The sequence below is a fragment of the Equus asinus genome, chromosome 16, assembly GCF_041296235.1.
Source record: "Equus asinus isolate D_3611 breed Donkey chromosome 16, EquAss-T2T_v2, whole genome shotgun sequence".
Classification (NCBI taxonomy): domain Eukaryota; kingdom Metazoa; phylum Chordata; class Mammalia; order Perissodactyla; family Equidae; genus Equus; species Equus asinus.
Window position 1 is genome coordinate 48563309 of NC_091805.1, and position 17422 is coordinate 48580730.

At 40.9% G+C, this 17422-nt stretch overlaps 1 protein-coding gene across 4 annotated transcripts in view; it reads left to right on the forward strand.

Moving 5' to 3' along the window:
- TTF2 (transcription termination factor 2) overlaps window positions 1–17422 on the forward strand; it is a 39874-nt gene that overhangs the window by 11634 nt on the left and 10818 nt on the right. For 3 of the 4 annotated variants that reach the window (XR_011494936.1, XM_070487135.1, XM_014848264.3), the window contains 13 exons: window positions 1980–2046; window positions 3152–4156; window positions 4450–4564; window positions 4911–5093; window positions 6909–7036; window positions 7928–8009; window positions 9865–9984; window positions 11177–11327; window positions 13049–13154; window positions 14867–15048; window positions 15766–15919; window positions 16244–16335; window positions 17225–17307. Coding sequence is in view for 3 of the 4 variants with exons in the window: in XM_070487135.1 (XP_070343236.1) it covers window positions 1980–2046; window positions 3152–4156; window positions 4450–4564; window positions 4911–5093; window positions 6909–7036; window positions 7928–8009; window positions 9865–9984; window positions 11177–11327; window positions 13049–13154; window positions 14867–15048; window positions 15766–15919; window positions 16244–16335; window positions 17225–17307 (2468 nt within the window). In the remaining variant the exon portion in view is untranslated. The remainder of the gene's footprint in view (window positions 1–1979; window positions 2047–3151; window positions 4157–4449; window positions 4565–4910; window positions 5094–6908; window positions 7037–7927; window positions 8010–9864; window positions 9985–11176; window positions 11328–13048; window positions 13155–14866; window positions 15049–15765; window positions 15920–16243; window positions 16336–17224; window positions 17308–17422) is intronic. The other variant, XM_070487136.1, reaches the window with a different exon arrangement.

Below are 17422 nucleotides of genomic sequence, written 5' to 3' on the forward strand. Positions count from 1 at the left end.
TTTATGCTCTTTGCGTATATTACCTATTTAAACAGTTAAATAAAATATGTACTTTAAAAGTGTTTCTTTAACTGATTAAAAGTTTTTGAGGAGTCATTTTAGGAAATGAAAACATCAATTGATTTTATTTCATTCAGCAATAATTAACAATTATGTACAATAGGCAAGGCACAGTTGGGAATAAAGAGGTCATACATTGTTATTGCTTTCTTGTTGCTGAAAATACAGTTGAGCAGACGGGCAGATACAAGCGTAATGCCACTAAATGCTACAAAAATACAGAAGCAATAAGACGGATGAACAGGGAAGGGAATGTGGGAAAATCTTGCAAAGGAAGTATGACTTGAACTGGGCCTTGAGGGACCTGTAGGACTTTTACAGCTGGTGACGGGGGAGATAGTGGGGAAAATAAGGATAAAGGATGGAGGGAGGTATACATGCAAAGTCCGGTCGGCTGAAGAGTGCATGGCTTAATTTGGGAATGGGGCAGTGTAGCCTTTTCTGGTGTAGCTGGAGTGTGGGTTGTGTTTGTGTGTGCAAAGAGCGTCTTGCAGTGGGATATAAATCTATATTCAGTCTTTTCTTTAATGGAAGGTTGCAAATATATGCAAAAGTAGACAGGGTAGAATAATGCAGGACATGAGCTTCAACAGTCGCCAACTCCTGGCTAATCTTGTTCCGCATATACCCTACCCACTCCACGCCCCAATGCTTTCCATATTTTGAAACAGATCCCAGATAACATCATTTCTTCAGTATGTAGCTCCAAAAAGTATGGACTCTTTATTTTTTAAAGGCAGTTGGAGTGCAAATTCCCAATCGATTCACAAATAGCAAAATCATTTGTTTTTTGCAGTTTTTGTTTATTTGTTTAAATCAAGATCTAAAGAAAATCCACAGATTGCAATTTCTTGTCTTTTTTTTTTTTTTTTTTTGAGAAGGATTAGCCCTGAGCTAACATCTGCTGCCAATCCCCCTCTTTTTGCTGAGGAAGACTGGCCCTGAGCTAACATCCATGCCCATCTTCCTCTACTTTATATGTGGGACGCCTACTACAGCATGGCTTGGCAAGTGGTGCCATGTCCGCACCTGGGATCTGAACCGGCGAACCCTGGGCCGCCAAAGCGGGACGTGCATACTTAACTGCTGCTGCACCGGGCTGGCCCCGCAATTGATTGCCTTTTAAGTCTCTTATATTTCCCCTCCATCTTTTTTTCTCCCTTGTAATTTATTTGTTGAAGGAATCAAGTTGTTTGTCACAAAGTATATCCCATTGTCAAGATTTTGCAGATTACACCCCCATGGTCTAGTTTTATGTGTTCCTCTATTGTTTATATTTCCTGTAAATTGGTAATTGCATCTGGGAGTTTGACCAAGTTTGTTTTGGTTTGGCTTGGCTTGGTGTTTTTTTTTGTTTTCCTCGGTAGTATTGAGGGTTCCCATTAGGGACACATAATATCTGTTTTTGTTCCTGATTTTAGCAGCCATTGCTGATCAATTTCAGTCATTCTTTAAAGAGTGAAAAAAATAAATTTGTGCATACCCTCTGGTTACCATGACATCTCTATTCTTTCACTTCTTAGACTTCAAAATACCCTGTGTGGTAAAACAATTTAAATATACATTTTTAATAATACTGTATTACATATTTGAAAGTTGCTAGGAGAGTAGGTCTTAAAAGTTCTCATCACAAGAAAAAACATTTTGTAACTATGTTAACTGGACTTACTGTGGTGATCATTTTGCAATATATACAAATATTGAATCATTATGTTGTATACTTGAAACTAATATTATATGTTAATTATACCTCAATAAAAAATAAAAAAATAATGTACATATAAGAATAATTGGTTTCAAATGACCTTTCAAAACTACTGTCAAATAGCTGCAAGATATTTCCTTGGGTTAAAAAACAAACTTATCTTGTTTTAATGGATTTTCACAGCCTTGATTATTTGTGTTTTTTACTTCATTAGATTGTTCTTCAGATGCATTAAAAGTAAGACAGAGGGGAAGCAGTGGTGTGGATATATCCCGTGGCAGGTAGGAATTATTCATCTATTCTTAAAACTGCTCTGTTAAGATGGTTTAATCTTCAGCACCATCTGAAAAGACCTTGAAGTGTGGTATACACTGGTCTTCATCATACTGTCTCTGAAAGACCGTCTTTGCTTTAAGCAAGTAGACCCCGTTGAGAGTTTTAATGCAAAGGACTATTTGGTTATAGTCAAGATTTTATTATTTGCCTCCTATTCTGCTTACTTAAATATTTTTTGAGGTCTTAAATGTAGTCACTTTTCTCCTATTTGGGGAAAAATTTATATTTATTTGACTAACTTCACCATGTTTTATAGACTGATCTCTATTTGATATTAGTATAAGTTGAGTATAATTCATAAGCTCCTAGAAGGGGAGAACTAGGAGGGAGCCCACAGATATCCACTACTTGAGGAGATAGACCTAGAGGGGTGACAAGACTTGTTTCGGTAGAGGGGTAGCTTGAACTTATGATTCTATATTCCCACAGTGCCAAAATCAAAGCAAGCACAGGACACCATTTAGGTTTAGGGAAAAGTTCATCTTGAGAGTACATATTTAATAATACTGTATTACATATTCGAAAGTTGCTAGGAGAGTAGGTTTTTCATGAAAAATGTGTATTGTGGCTATTGCTGTTGTAAAGGCACTTTGATTTGGTCACTGCTTTTCCTTGAGGCCTGGAAAAGCAGTGATCACAGGCTGGCCCTGTGGCCTAGTGGTTAAGTTGGTGCACTCCGCTTCAGCAGCCTGGGTTCGGTTCCTGGGTGTGGACCTACACCAGTCGTCTGTGGTCATGCTGTGGCAGCAACCCACATACATAGTAGAGGAAGATTGGCACAGATCTTAGCTCAGGGCAAATCTTCCTCGGGGGACGGGGAAAAGCAGTGATCACAGATGGAGAAGGAACCAAGCATTAAAGGTGCTGTTAAGAAACTAGTACTTTGTGAGTTTGGCACATAGTCTTTTCTAGAGGCAGACATGATCCCAGGAGTGTTCAGAAATATTGGACTGCTTTTACTGTATTTCCATTTCCTCTGAAAAAAGGCATTCTAGATATGAAGGTGGCATTAGTATTTTATATTAAGATTGTTATTTTTTGTCTTTTTAGGATCCTAATTCCAAAGAGCACTCTGTAACCAATAAGTCTCAGCGTGCGTCTGAGCCATTTCGTTACCCTTCCGGCCAGCAGAGAAACCCATTCAAGGCACTGGACAAGAATCAAGAGCCGTCTCTCTGGAAACAGTTCATCAAAGGCGAAGATGAGGAAAAGATGGCTGATAAGGAGCAAAGGGAAAAGAGAGATCTGTTCTTGGATCAAAAGAAGGAACCGAAGCCTGAGTCTAACTGCTGGATGGAGAAAGATCTGTCATCTGGCCTGGCGGTGAAGGAAAAACAAGCTACAGTTCAAGAGAATCAGCGAGGGGAGAAAACAGAGTTGCAGCGTGAAGCAAAGGAGATTGAAGGGACGCACAAAAGAAAAGTTTTTGAGATTAAATCCAAACAGTGCCAAGATAATGAGCTTGGAAAACCATCTGTGTCTCCTCAGGAGAAATCGTGTGGTGAAAGTCATCATGTCCAAAAAGAATCAGAACCTCTGAGAGAAAAGGAAACCAAGCCTTTGCCTCGAATTGTTCTCAGCCAAAACCCAATAAGCAAGGCCCGGCAAGGGGAACACCTCAGCAAGGAGAACCCCAAGAGTTGGGAGGCCAGAGGAACAAAGACAAAGGAGGACCCAAGTGCGCAGACCATCCAGAAGGGGCTGCTCAAGGGGCATTTCCAGGCGCCAGTGGAGACTCGCGATGTGCCTGCCCCGAAAGGACCAGCCGCACAGTCTGCTCTACTGGCTGCAGGCCGTTCCATGGGAGAGAGGCGAGGAGCTGACACCAGCAGTGGTGACAGTGAGGAAGATGATGTTATTTCTGTTTCCTCTGAACCAGGGAGCCCCTTACTCTTTGACTTGACTCCAGACTCACAGAGGAAGGAAAACCTTAAAGTCCCTGATGAAAGTTTGCAAAGAAGAGCATCTCCTGCCTCAGGTGTTTCTAAGAAGGTAGAACCTTCAAACTCAGCAGCCCAACGTGTGTACCTCACAACACAACTGAAACAGAAGAAGGTAACCACTGACTTGTGTTTTGTTTTTAAGGTCAGAGCCTTGCTTACTATGGGCAGATACGGGATTCCACAAAGGAGTTAAACATGTTAATGTGGGAAAGGTTTTATGGGTGGATGTTTAGTTTCTGCCTTTTCTTGGTAGGTCAACTGGGTTTAAAAAAAAAGTTCTGGTTTTCACACAAATAGTTAAAAGATCATAATTTCAGAGTTTTGGCATTTTAGGCAGTTTTAATCTGAAACTGTCTTTCTGACAACTTGAGAGGAGAGGTCCATTTTATAGGATCTGTTTTTCAGAGCACACTGGCATCGGTGAACATTCAGGTTCTTCCAGACAAGGGTCAGAAGTTGTTCAAGCAAATTCAGGGGTTGGAGGAAGCCCTCCGTGCTCTCGCCCTCTCACCTGAGCAAGGTAAAATGGGTTAGGCCCCAGAACTCTGCGTGGGCGTGAACTTTATTGGAGACATTCGAGAAGCCGTTTCAATGAAGAATATGTTGATTCGTTCACCTTTCCATTTTATCTACTTCTGTGTCTTCTTTTAAATTATATCTGTGACTTATAAAATCTTTGTCCTATTTCTTGTGGCCTCAAGTCCCTTTCCCATTGTTTAAGAAACTGTTTAAATGCTACGCTTTCTAGGAAGCCTTCCCTAGCTTATTGGAGTGGTGGCGATCCCGCCCTCTCTTGACCTTGCCTCACACATGTAATGCCTTCACTTTTCTGAGCTTTGATCTCTTTTCCCTTGTGTTTTGAGCAGGCACTAATGAGAAGAGTAACGCTCAAGTACCACAACAGAGTAACTTCACCAAAACTGCCACTGACCCACCCCACTTGGTGCCTCCCAAGCCCCTGCAGGGTCCCAATCTCCAGCCTCTGGGTTCTCTCGGAGGAAAGGCTGCCTGCCAGGTAGCTGTTGGAGGACCCAGTCAGTGCTACAGAGGTAAGACCCAAGGGCCTGGCCCTAGTGTGCACAGCTACCCCTGTGATTAAATGCTGCCCAGTAGGCGTCTTTGTGACCAGGTGGAGGGAGAGGTCATTCCTGAGTTGTAAGTTGCCCATGTAATAAGGATCATGATGCTCAGCGGAGCTCTGCACAGTGTTGTTTAGATTTCTGAGGGCACAGACTTTGTCTACCTTGTTCACTGACTTTGCTCAGTCAGCCAAGTGGCCGCCGCTACGTGGGAGTCAGGCAGTAAATGTTTGTGAATGAAAACTCGAACGCACATCATGCTGAGGTAGGTAGACCAGCAGATACATCTGTATTCCTTCTGAGTGTGTGTTAGGACAGAGCGGAGGAGTGACATGAGTGAAGACCGATGACCAGTAGACCTGTAGAGAGCAGTCATACCCTATTTAACTGTTTCCATCTTGAACTTCCCAGAAAATGATGAATTCAGAAGTAACTGCAGAATGAAAATTCCAAGTAGAGCCTCAAATATGTAATATGGTTGGTTGGTTTGCTGATCTGGAGGCAGGAGCTCAGGTTGGCTGGTAGTAACTGGAAAAGCTCAAGCCAGTTGTCTCCAGTTAGGAACTGCTAGAGATGAAGAGAGAGTAAAAGAGAGAAGAGGAAAGGGAGAAAAGGAAGGCAGAGGAGAAAGTGGAAGAGCAGTAGTTAACAAGGGAAATAAGAAATAGATACTGTGCAAGATGAAGCTAAGATCACAAAAAGGGAACAGAGAAATCACACTTGTTAAAGTGCTGATAGTCGTGGCTGCTCAGGACAGTTTTGAGAACATTGATCTGTTATAGCATCACTCAGTAATCATAATGGTGACTGTGAGTCACCTAGAGAAAAATTAAATTATGTTAGATTATTAAGGTAAGAAAGTATGTAATATGTTTCGGAAAGAATTCTATTAAAACGGTTTTTATTTAAAAACATTTTAACACTTAAATAATTAATTTTTATTTGTCTAGAAACTTCTTATTTGAGATACTTCATTCCTAAAATTGTAACCAGCTGAGGTACCTATAGTTATTAACTAATGTCAGTAGAAATTCTCTACATAGAGCGTGCAGGTTAACAGCACTGAAGTATTTCCGAGTGCAGTGCAGTCAGCTTGTGACGTGCACTTGAGGGGCCGTCCCTACCTCTCTGCCTGAACTTCACCTAGCTTGGCCTTTTCTTTTTTTTTGAGGAAGACTAGCCCTGAGCTAACTACTGCCAGTCCTCCTCTTTTTGCTGAGGAAGCCTGGCCCTGAGCTAACATCTGTGCCCGTCTTCCTCTATTTTATATGTGGGACACCTACCACGGTATGCTGTGCCAAGCAGTGCCATGTCCGCACCCAGGATCTGAACCGGTGAACCCTGGGCCGCTGAGAAGTGGAACGTGCAAACTTAACTGCAATGCCACCAGGCCGGTCCCGCTTGGCCTTTTCTGGTGCTGGCTTTTCCTCTTTGCATCCAGCCCTAGTGATCTTTGCTTCCTAAAATACTGACAGCATTATCTTTTTCTCTGCCACCTCTTCAAAGCTGAAGAAAAAAATACCAAAGATATTATGGATTATCTTATTTTTTCATTATACTTTCTATTATTTTGTCCTTTATTATAATAATTGTTTATGTGATTAAAAAAGCTCAGAAAAACATAGAGAATGGGGAGAGAGGAGCCTGTGAGGCTAGGAGAATCTGGAGGCAAGAATTTGTAGTCCGCATGGGCCCATCATCTGGCAGCTGATGAACTGCCTTTTTGCAGCTATAGTGAGGACTTAATACTTGTGACAGCTTTGGGTAACACCTATGTGTGTGCAGGCCCTGCACCCCAAGAGTGCCTTCATGCCGCGTGGAAAATCACAAGTGAAGCCATCGATGAGCTGCATCGATCACTTGAGTCACGTCCTGGCGAGACAGCTGTGGCAGAGGATCCGGCTGGGCTGAGGGTGAGCTGGGGAAGACTCAGGGTGCAGAGTGTCCTGTGGCTGTCCCAGCGCTCATAAGGAGAGAGATCCCTGTGAAGCTGCCTGGCAGAGCGCCATTCTGATGCATCTTTCCTACAGATAGTGCTTTGGTGGCTTCTCTTAGAGTATTTTCTCCTTTTCCATTTAGCAATGAGAAGGAAAAAAACCACTTTTTTTCTTAAAGTCATAGTTATGTATGTCTGTAGCAATAAAGGATCCATTTATTAAGCTTCACTAGGTGCTACAAGGATGCAAAGGAATTGCTGCTTTTAATGAACTAGTTAGGGTAAAAGTGCACATACAATATATATAAAACAATTAGAAAGTGACTCTAAGACAAAGATGAAATGTGCATTGTAATGTACTATATAGACTGTATACAAACTACAAGAGGGATTCAAAATAAAGGAAAAGTCACTCTGGGTCAGTAATTATTTGTTGCCTGTCTACTTTGTGTCTTGAAGAAGCTATAAGCCTAATGATAGCAAAGAGGATAGAAACCAAACACTTCAGTTAGAGTGGTGATTAGAGGGAAGATACAGAGATTGGTATTAATAAGTGATGATTGGGTGACGTCAGTACCTGAGCTGGGAGCATTAGCTGATGTTACTGAGCAAGAGGACTCCCTTGCTGTGGAGCCCAGCATTGGGGAAGGAACTTAGATTGGAGTAGCTCAAGAGAGAATATGGAATCACTGTGGAATTTTGAGCAGGGCTGTTTTCTGAAGATTATTTTCATCATGGAATACAAGATAAACTGGAGTAAGGAAAGACTAGAAGGGGGACACCAGTTCAAAGGCTATTGAAATTTATGACTAGCAGGGCATACTGGGATGTTGGCCACAATACTAACTTTGGTCATTACCTTTGTCAGATCCCTTTGCTCCTGCACCAGAAGCAGGCATTAGCCTGGTTACTATGGCGGGAAAGTCAGAAGCCACAAGGAGGAATTCTGGGTAAGTCTGGTATTATGATAAGAGCTAACAAATGTGCCGTTGTATTATTTCATTCGCTCCTCTCAACAGCGCTATGGGGTGAGTTCTATAATGCCCCCTTTTACAGATGAGGAAACTGAGGTGTAGAGAGGTTACAGTATCCTTAAGAGTACATAGCTGTAGGATCCATCAGGTCTTATTTGCGAGCAGTAGAGGCTGACTCTGGCTGCTGAAGCAGGGGGCGAGTTTATTCTTTGGTGGCCTCCAGACTCTCTGGGTGAGTGGAGGGCCAGGCTGGAGGACAAACTCCTAGGAGCATGAGCAAAGCCAAGTAATAAACTGAGCGTCCTATGGAAACCCTTGTGGCTGCTTTGCTCCATTAAGCACCAGAGGAAAGCATTGCCACCCCAAAGCTGGACACCTCTGTCTCCACCCCTTCCTGCAAAAAGGATTTCACAGGGAGCCTCTTTTCTCAAGTGTCTCACATCCGAACCGAAGTCTTAGTGAGTACATGTGTTCTGGAGAGCCAGGTCGTGCTGCCAGTGCCTTAGCTGCAGGAGGACCTAGAAAGCAAGTTTTCCAGGCTCTGCTTTGGTGATTCAGAATTTCCCAAGGTGCTCAACTTCTAGAAAACATGACAGATGTCCACTATGGCTAGTAAGTGGCTGTGTTGGGGGTTCCCAAGACCACCTCCAGGTTTGATGATTTCCTAGGAGGATGCACAGCATATAGTCATACTCATGGCTATAATTTACTATAAAATAATAATTTAAAAAATAATAAAATTGTTTTGATTTGATACAAATCAAAAGCAGCGAAGGGAAAAGGCTCATGGGGCAAACTCCAGGGGAAACCAGGTGCAAGCTTCCAGAGGCTTTTTCCAATAGAGTCACACAGGACTTAATTCTCCTGGCAGTGAGCTGTGATGACACATATGAAATGTTGCCAACATTGTACCTGAGATTTTTATGGGGGGCTGGTCACATTGGCAGCTTCAGCCTGGTAGGTACTGAAATTCTGTACTCCCAAAAGGAAAGCAGATGTTCAGCATAAACCATGTTGTTCAGACAAACAGTTTTGGCACAATGAGCCACTCTTATCAGCTATGGAAATGGTGGGAACCCTCCTTACATCTGAGTTCCCTGATGTCAGTCAAGGGCCAGCCTTGTAAGCAGGGCTTTCCTAGGATAGTAGTCAGGCCTGCTGTGTTAACTCTTTCTGCACAGTGGCAGAGCCAGAATTTGAATCAGATCCCATGCTGTGATATTTTACTTCTGCTTATGTCAGAATGATTATTTAAACGGTTAAAATGAGGATGATACTATTTTATAGAGTATAAAGAGTAAATTAAATAAGCTCTATGACTGGCATAATGACAGTACCCAAGAGATGTTAATTTATATAAGCTCCTCTTTGATGAATACATTAAGGGAAGGAGGACTGTTCGAGTTAACTCTAACTCCAGAAATGTGGTAGCACCAGTAAGTAGGTCGTAGGATATGTGCACTGGATCTTTTTGCTTTTAGGGGTAACAAATAAAAAGACTAGGCAACCTCATCCAACTGAGATAGACATCAATGAATGCATTAGATAAGTAACAGTATAACGTGGAGTCTGGAATAAGATCTAAACGAGAAATTTTTAGTTTTACAAAAGTCATAGTAATTATCTTTGATTTAGATCTCAAAATAGCAAGAGCTAGGGTTCATTTTCATAAGAAAGATGAAGGATTCGTTAGAGTAGACGAAGAACAGTGGCTGGAATGGCACTGATGGCAGAACAAGGGCTAATGTCTGCCAGTGGTTTCTTCTCTTGAAGCTGAGTTGATTCTTTGCCCTAAGTAATTGACTCTCCTATCTTTGTTTTTATTTTCCAGCTGATGATATGGGATTAGGAAAAACTCTGACAATGATTGCACTCATCCTGACCCAGAAGAATCAGGAGGAAAACAAAGAAAAAGACAAAAACCCACCTTTGACTTGGCTTTCCAAAGATGGTATATGGCACCTCAATAACCTGCCATTTCCTAAATCATTTGAGCCAACGAAGAATGGACATTTTTAAGCTAGGAAAGGACACCTTTGGTCATATTTAATTAATCTCTTGGAAAACCAGTATTGGACTGCTTTCCTATGGTGTCATTTTGATGCTGAATATGCTAATTATAAGCAATCAATTTTTCTCTTTGGATATAAACTTAGCTTGATCTGTGGTTAGAAAAAATTTTATGGAGAAAGCTAAGGCTCTAGAAGACTTAGTTTAAACTTAGTAATGATTATTTTTGTTCATGTTGAGGATATAACTATAGGATAGATGCAAATTAGTTAATATATTATTTTTTTAAGGAAGATCTGTCACAAATTCAAATTTTAGCCACTGTGGCAGAAGCTGCTTTCTGTGCTTCTGAAAGTCCAGAAGTTTCCAGATCCTAGACAATTTATCCTATTTCAACCTCTGTTTTTAAAATGTAATAACTGTATAAGTACTTTAAAGGTCCTGTATATTATGCATGGACAACACTGCATACAAACTGCCATGTACACAAGTACATATCTTGGTTGGTTAGATCATTAACAGAATCTGTGGCCGTCTGCTCTCAAGGCCTCTAATGACCACTGTTGCAGCTGGATCCTGTGTCCCTGTGTGGAGTAGCAGCATGTGCGTGTGCACACACACACCCGCACCCCAACACACCCCCACAAAGGGGTGAGGGAGCAGTGGTACAAATACTCCATCACTAACTGGTTCTAAAGTCATGTTTGCTTCTCTTAGAAAGGGTTTTTATACTTATATTTTAATGTAGGTGTAATTAAGTTATGCTTTTCAGAAAAAGATAATAATACTCCCCTGTAATGAATCAACTCAGGAAAAGTTAGGAAATGATCCAGCTTCTACCTTCTGGCTGCTCTGTGAAAGTGCATTGTTTTTTTTAGATTGAGGTCATGTATTCACGTTCCTCTCCCTCTTTAGCCTCTCTGACACTTTTATAGAGGAAAATTAAGTGTTTTGGGTTATAAGACTCTTTCATTTTCTATTTTACTGTCAGCTATGTGTAGAAAAAAAGAGTAGCAGTTGTTAAAAATACTGATTGAAGGAAGAAAGTCAGTCAAGAGAAGAGGTAGTGCCCTTAAGAAGGTAAAGGCTATTTACTGAGTAAAACTGGGTGTTGGTTCTTTTCCCCTTTCAAGACCGCTTGGAGTTTACTTCCTGTAAAACACTGATCGTCTGTCCCGCTTCCCTGATCCATCATTGGAAAAATGAAGTAGAGAAATGTGTGAGCAACAACAAACTAAGAGTCTATCTCTATCATGGGCCAAACCGGGATCAGCGAGCAAAAGTGTAAGTGCAGAAACATTGCTGTCAGTAGGAGATGCTGAGCGTCTTGGTTTAAGGAGCCGTATTGATCTTACCTACTTTCCTTGAGATTTCGTTTAATCAGGACTAATGGTGTTTGTGAAGACCAAAGGTACTCTCATCACCAGACAGCCTTCTGCTGCCTGTACTAAGAGATACATCCTGAAAGAGAATGCTGTTCTTTTGCTGTATCCTTGTCACCATCCCCAACAAAAGCTGCCATGTGAGGAGGCCTGAGATGCCTGAGTGGTCAGCCCAGTAGCAGCAGCGTTCTTCTGGTGAAAGAGGATGTGTCACGATTATTTCATGGTGGTTGCATTTCTGATTCCAAAGGCACATTTTTTTTTCTGTTAGTGTGAATGGGACCAGCTCAGTGTTACAGAGCATCTCGATATAATATTAATGATTAGTTGATATAGGCTGATGATATTTTTATGGCCATATTTTTCGTATATGAATCATCCAGGAAGTTTTAGATTCAAGAGTTTAGGATTAGACCTAACTAAATTCCTGAAGGAAGATGATCAGGAAAGAGAAAAGAAAATGTTTCCCCAGATGGTAATTTTAGTCCTAGTCTTTGTCTTTTGGTTTTAAAGGAATTGTTTTCTGTTCCTAATTGTGATATGATGGTCTGGGTTGAGTACTTGCTGATCTAGTCAAGAACAAAGTTGTTTCTACTTCTAAGTAATCTCTCTCCCTAACCTCTGATATTGGCTATTGTATCTCCTGAAGAACAGGCCAGTAGTCTTTCAGGGATAAATTGCCAAATTGGTGACCCTCGGTCTTAGAACACACCAGCTCTCATGACAGAGGGTCACTTCAGCAGACGGAAGGTACTGGGACAGCAATGGCAGTCCTGCATGCCTTCTCCTGCATAGAGTACTGTAAGTGGCCTGCCTTTGTTCTAGATTTTTATTTAGAAGTAAATTGCATCTCACTTGATTTGACTTTATCATACCTGGTTTGGTATTCAGAATATACTAGTTGATTGATTGGAATCATTCTCAATCATGCTTCTTTACATGATGCTGAGGCAACACATAGACATTGCTGCCTCTCTGAATTAGGCATATCATTTTTATCAAAAGTATTGATTGAGGCTCTCTCAGGTGCACAATATTAACCTTTGTTGGAAAAAGATTAGTGCCTTTCATTAAGAATCTTTATGTGTAAAGAGTATAAGCAAGGTAAACTGAAAGTTTACAGCATTTATTTTTATACCTAAAAGTCAAAGCTACATTAATGAGTTTTCCCTAATCCCTCATAGAGTCATGAGGACAAAGCATCCTTGATGTAAGGGAACAGTGCTTTGAGGGTTTCTAACTTCCTTGGGACTTTCACATCATCTCTCTCAAATCATTACTGAATGTTAATTCCGAACCCTACCTATTTTCTGTTCTTGCCAAATCGTATCAAGCTTCATATGACTGCAGCCAAGATTGTTCTTTCTGACTCACTGCATGGGAAGAGGAAGGGTGATCTAGTTAGAGTGAGTAGACTGTAAAGATGATCAGAGGTAAGACGGAGGGAAGCCAAGTGAGTGAGCTTTCCTCTGCAGAGTCACGTGTGTGGCTTAAGGACATGCGTTAACGAATTCGGCCATCTGTTCTTCCAGCTGTAGGCATTTCTGTAAAGGGATCAACTCGGCCTCCTTGTCAGAGTCACAGAGGGATCTTTTATGTTTGCTTTTTGTTCTATCTCTGCAGCCTCTCTACGTATGACATCGTGATCACTACCTATAGCCTTCTGGCCAAGGAGATTCCCACAAGGAAGCAAGAGGGAGAGACCCCGGGGGCAAACCTCAGGGTGGAGGTGAGGCCTGGGGGCTGCCAGGGAAGGAGTTGGAGCCACATCTCATTTAACAGTCTTTTCACAGGCTTAGAGATAGCAAAGGGACCTGCCTGTGAGGTCAGGCAGATCCTAAATGTTCCACCTGTGGAAACAGAGTTCTTTCTTCTGTCCCCTCTATTTTATGCTAAACAACCTCCTCAGTGATAATGGTTGAAGTTTGGCACAGTATGTAGTTGTTTTTTAGAACTAATGGAAACTCCATTGCGGTTGTGGTGGTAATCGTCACAGGAATATAGGAAAGCCTCACTTGTTGCAGTTTTCATTTTAGAGTCTTTGGGGTATACTCTTAGGCTATTTTTTATATTTAGCCTGAAGACTGGTATTTCATTACTAGTGTTTTGGTCTTAAGCCATCATTCTCTGCCTCCCTCCCCCTCCTGAGAAAAGGGTTGCAAATGATAAGATGGACCACAGGCTCAATGATAAGCAGGGAGAAAACCTGGACGTGTGCTTGTGCGTCCAGGGTAGTCTCAGTTACATAGTGTAGAGGCTGTATGGCGCAGTGATTGTGGGGCTTTTCTCACTATTGTTCCAAGAACTAATCTTTTGCATATGTTTTCATTTTTAGTACGATAGGATATTCACAGATTTCTGTGTTTGGGGAAATCTCTAGAATGCTTCTCCATCTTACGACCCACTCTAACTTCCTGTAGATGGTTAACTTTTCAGGTTCCTCAGCGGTTCCTCACTGCTTTCAGGCTAAACCCTGATGCCTGTACAGGACACATTAGGCTTTTTATATTCTTGCTCTGCTTCCTGTCCCTCATCTCCTACACCCTAGCCCTCCCGTGGCACCTCATGCTCTGTGTACTCCCTGCCATGCTGTCACGTGTTCTGCCTTTGTTCTCTCTCTGAGTGGAATGCTTTGCTTCCATTCCTTTTCCCAGGTTAATTTTTTTTAACCTGCTTCAAGAATCCTTTCTTGACCACTCCCTTCCGCCTTCCTCCCATTTGGTTGAAGGCCTCTGCTGGCATCTTGTGCTTATGTGTGTCATAACACTCCATTTATTCAGCAGACATTGAGTATCTACTACATGGCAGACGCTATTTCAGGTGTTAGGGATACAGCAGTGAACAAGACAAACTACGGTCCTCCTGCCTTGTGTTGAATTATCCAGTGGGACTTACTATGTATATATAGACACATTGTGTCATAATTGTCTCTATGCTTGTTTTTCTCCCCTGCTAGACTGTGAGCTCCTTGAGGGTAGGAACCATCCTTCCTGTGTCTGGCCTTGTGTCTTACGTATAAAAGTAGACTTTCAGTAAGTTTTTAGTGAATTTTTATAAATTTAGCAAAATTTAGTAAATATTTTATTGAATGAATGAATTTGCAGGCTCGACTATACTACACCTAGTGTAGTCCTGACCTCATAGCCATTGCTCAAAAATGGATTGAAAGTATAAGTGAAAACTCAGATTAGAAAACATTTTACTCTTAAGCATTTTAAGCTCAAAGTCTGGGACTCTCAAGTGATTTGTTTGTTTGTACCCCCTGAGCGTTTCCACTCTTGGTTTCTTAAGCTCAATTCTTATTTCAGCGAACCTGCTCTAAGCCCTCAAACTTGAAGGTAAGAGTGGGTCCTCAATACTTGTTTGTTATTTCCCCTTATCTCCTGGAAGCCATGTCCATTTTCCCATACTGTTATTGGATGTTGCTTGTGTTTCTTCCAGCGTATCTCAACACCTTTGCTTCGAATAGTCTGGGCTCGAATCATACTGGATGAAGCTCACAATGTTAAGAATCCCCGTGTGCAGACATCCATAGCTGTGTGTAAGCTACAAGCCCATGCCCGTTGGGCTGTCACTGGAACCCCCATTCAAAACAACTTGTTGGACATGTATTCACTGCTGAAGTAAGTAAACTCTGGGATTATGTAAATGTGAATCCTGTTGATAACCCCTCATAATTATTTCATATCTCACAATAAACCTCTGTTGTGTACCAGATTATCTTGTGTAGCAGATGGCAAGCCTGTCAACCTTTAAAAAGCAAAAGAATTAATATTTATGAGAAAATAATCTGTTGATTGACTGGCTGATATAGAACTTTGATTACATCCAGCCCCTATATATAGAAAAATACGGGACAGGTTAAGTTAAAGGAAACAAAAGTCATCTTTCTTCAGTCCAGTGACTATTTTGGGCTACTTCTGCTTTAAAACATATGGCCTAGGGTGAGGACTACAATTTATTTGAAGCAAACAGAAAAGAATGCTGATTTTAAAGTACTTGCTTTTATTCAAGTCAGCCCATAAGAGGATATGGAATTTCTTTGCTAGCCTTTGAAGCTTTAGGAATAAATTCTAACTATTGGTTATATGTCCTGTTGTAATGATACTGACATTGTTAATGGGAAAATTCACATTTTTATAATGTGGTTTTCATTATTGACTTGGATCCTTCTGATCTGTCTAGCAGAGCTTTGCTATGAAATGCACTTTTAAAAATGATTGGATGACAGATGTAACAGAAAATCTGATTTGTTTTTCATCTTATGTCTTACTTTGAACCTCTCTTCATCCTCCCATACTGCTCCTTTCCTACTCTCTCCTTCTTCCTCCACAAAAAAGATTTCTCCGTTGTTCTCCATTTGATGAGTTCAGTCTGTGGAAGAGTCAGGTTGACAATGGTTCAAAGAAAGGAGGAGAACGGTTAAGTATTTTAACCAAGAGTCTTTTGCTGAGGAGAACAAAAGACCAGCTGGATTCCACTGGCAAGCCCTTGGTAATCTCATTTATACATGTCCTTGGGGGAGGCCAGGGAAGGAGGATGACCATGTCCTTGTCTAGGGCTGAACAGCCATCTGCTTTGCTTCAGGAGTCTGGTCTCCCATTTTCCTGTGAGGAGGCTCTGGGTTTGCTGTCCTATGCCTGTGTCGCAGCAGCCCTGTTGTGCTGTGTGTTAAAGCAGTCCTATTTTTAGGGAAGGGTGGAAGCTACTGTCCAGTGGTTGGCTAGATTTCCAGTGTCAGTTCTGGGGAGTTTACTTTGTAATGTTCAGTTAATTTGTGTAACTTCATCCCAGATACTTTTTTCTTTACTCTTCCAGGTGATGCTGCCCCAGCGTAAATTTCAGTTGCACCATTTAAAGCTTTCTGAAGATGAAGAGACTGTTTACAGTGTCCTTTTTGCAAGTTCAAGGTGTGTGCAATGAAGAAGCATCTTCTCACATGTATTGTTGTTTTATTCCTGCCTTTGCGTGGGAGTGAGTTGAAGGTCAGGTTTCCTCAAACTGTACTTATGATATTATTGATAAGTTAGCTATCTGTGTTTCTTTTTTTAAATCTCCTTTTCTCTCTCCTTGCCCCCTCCCTGGCTCACCTTTGTCTCATAGACACATTAAAAGTTTTTGAACCTGTTCTTCAGTGGCTTCCTTGCATAGATGTCCTTGGATGTGGTCTCTATACTGGTTCTGTCTGGTCCTCATGGAGCCATATTAGGATCTTTGACCTGTTATCCCAGCATCTCATTGGAACTTAAGAAAAACTGCTCTATAATCCTCTTATCATCTGTTCTTTGTACTTTATCTAAAACTCTTATCCTTTCCTGAATTCCAGATTTACTCTTTTCTACTTGGTACCTCTCACTTCCAACATGAATATGTTTTTCTTTTTGTATACTTTATATTTATTTTAAAAAAATATTAAAATATTTATATAATAATTATATTTATATAATAATGTTATGTTTGTAGTATAATATTTATATAATATTAAAATAGTATAAAATAAGTACTATAATACCAATAATATGCTAATCAACATTAATTATTAATAATTTTATATAAATACATTAATGTTTAATATTTTATAATACTAATATATTTATTAATCATTTTAAATGATTGGGCTTTTAAAATAGTTATTTTTCATTACCTTTGGCCAATGCTTGCTATGAGCTTGACATTTAGCAAGTCCACTTTTACAATTTTTCAAAGTCCTACTGCAAGCACAGTTAAGTAATAACTATTGTAAACCTATTTGGTCTTAGCGACCATTATATGTGCCTTTTCTTGTTTGATCTGAGGCAGGTCAGCTCTACAGTCCTATCTAACAAGACATGAAAGTGGGGGCAACCGATCTGGAAGGAGCCCTGATAATCCATTCAGCAGAGGTGAGCAGTGGGACACTCATACAATACATACAACTAATAAATGCAGATTCAGATTCAGTCAAATTACAGAAATGGGAGGTTGTGAATTCTTGGTATCAGAGACTTGACCTTAGCT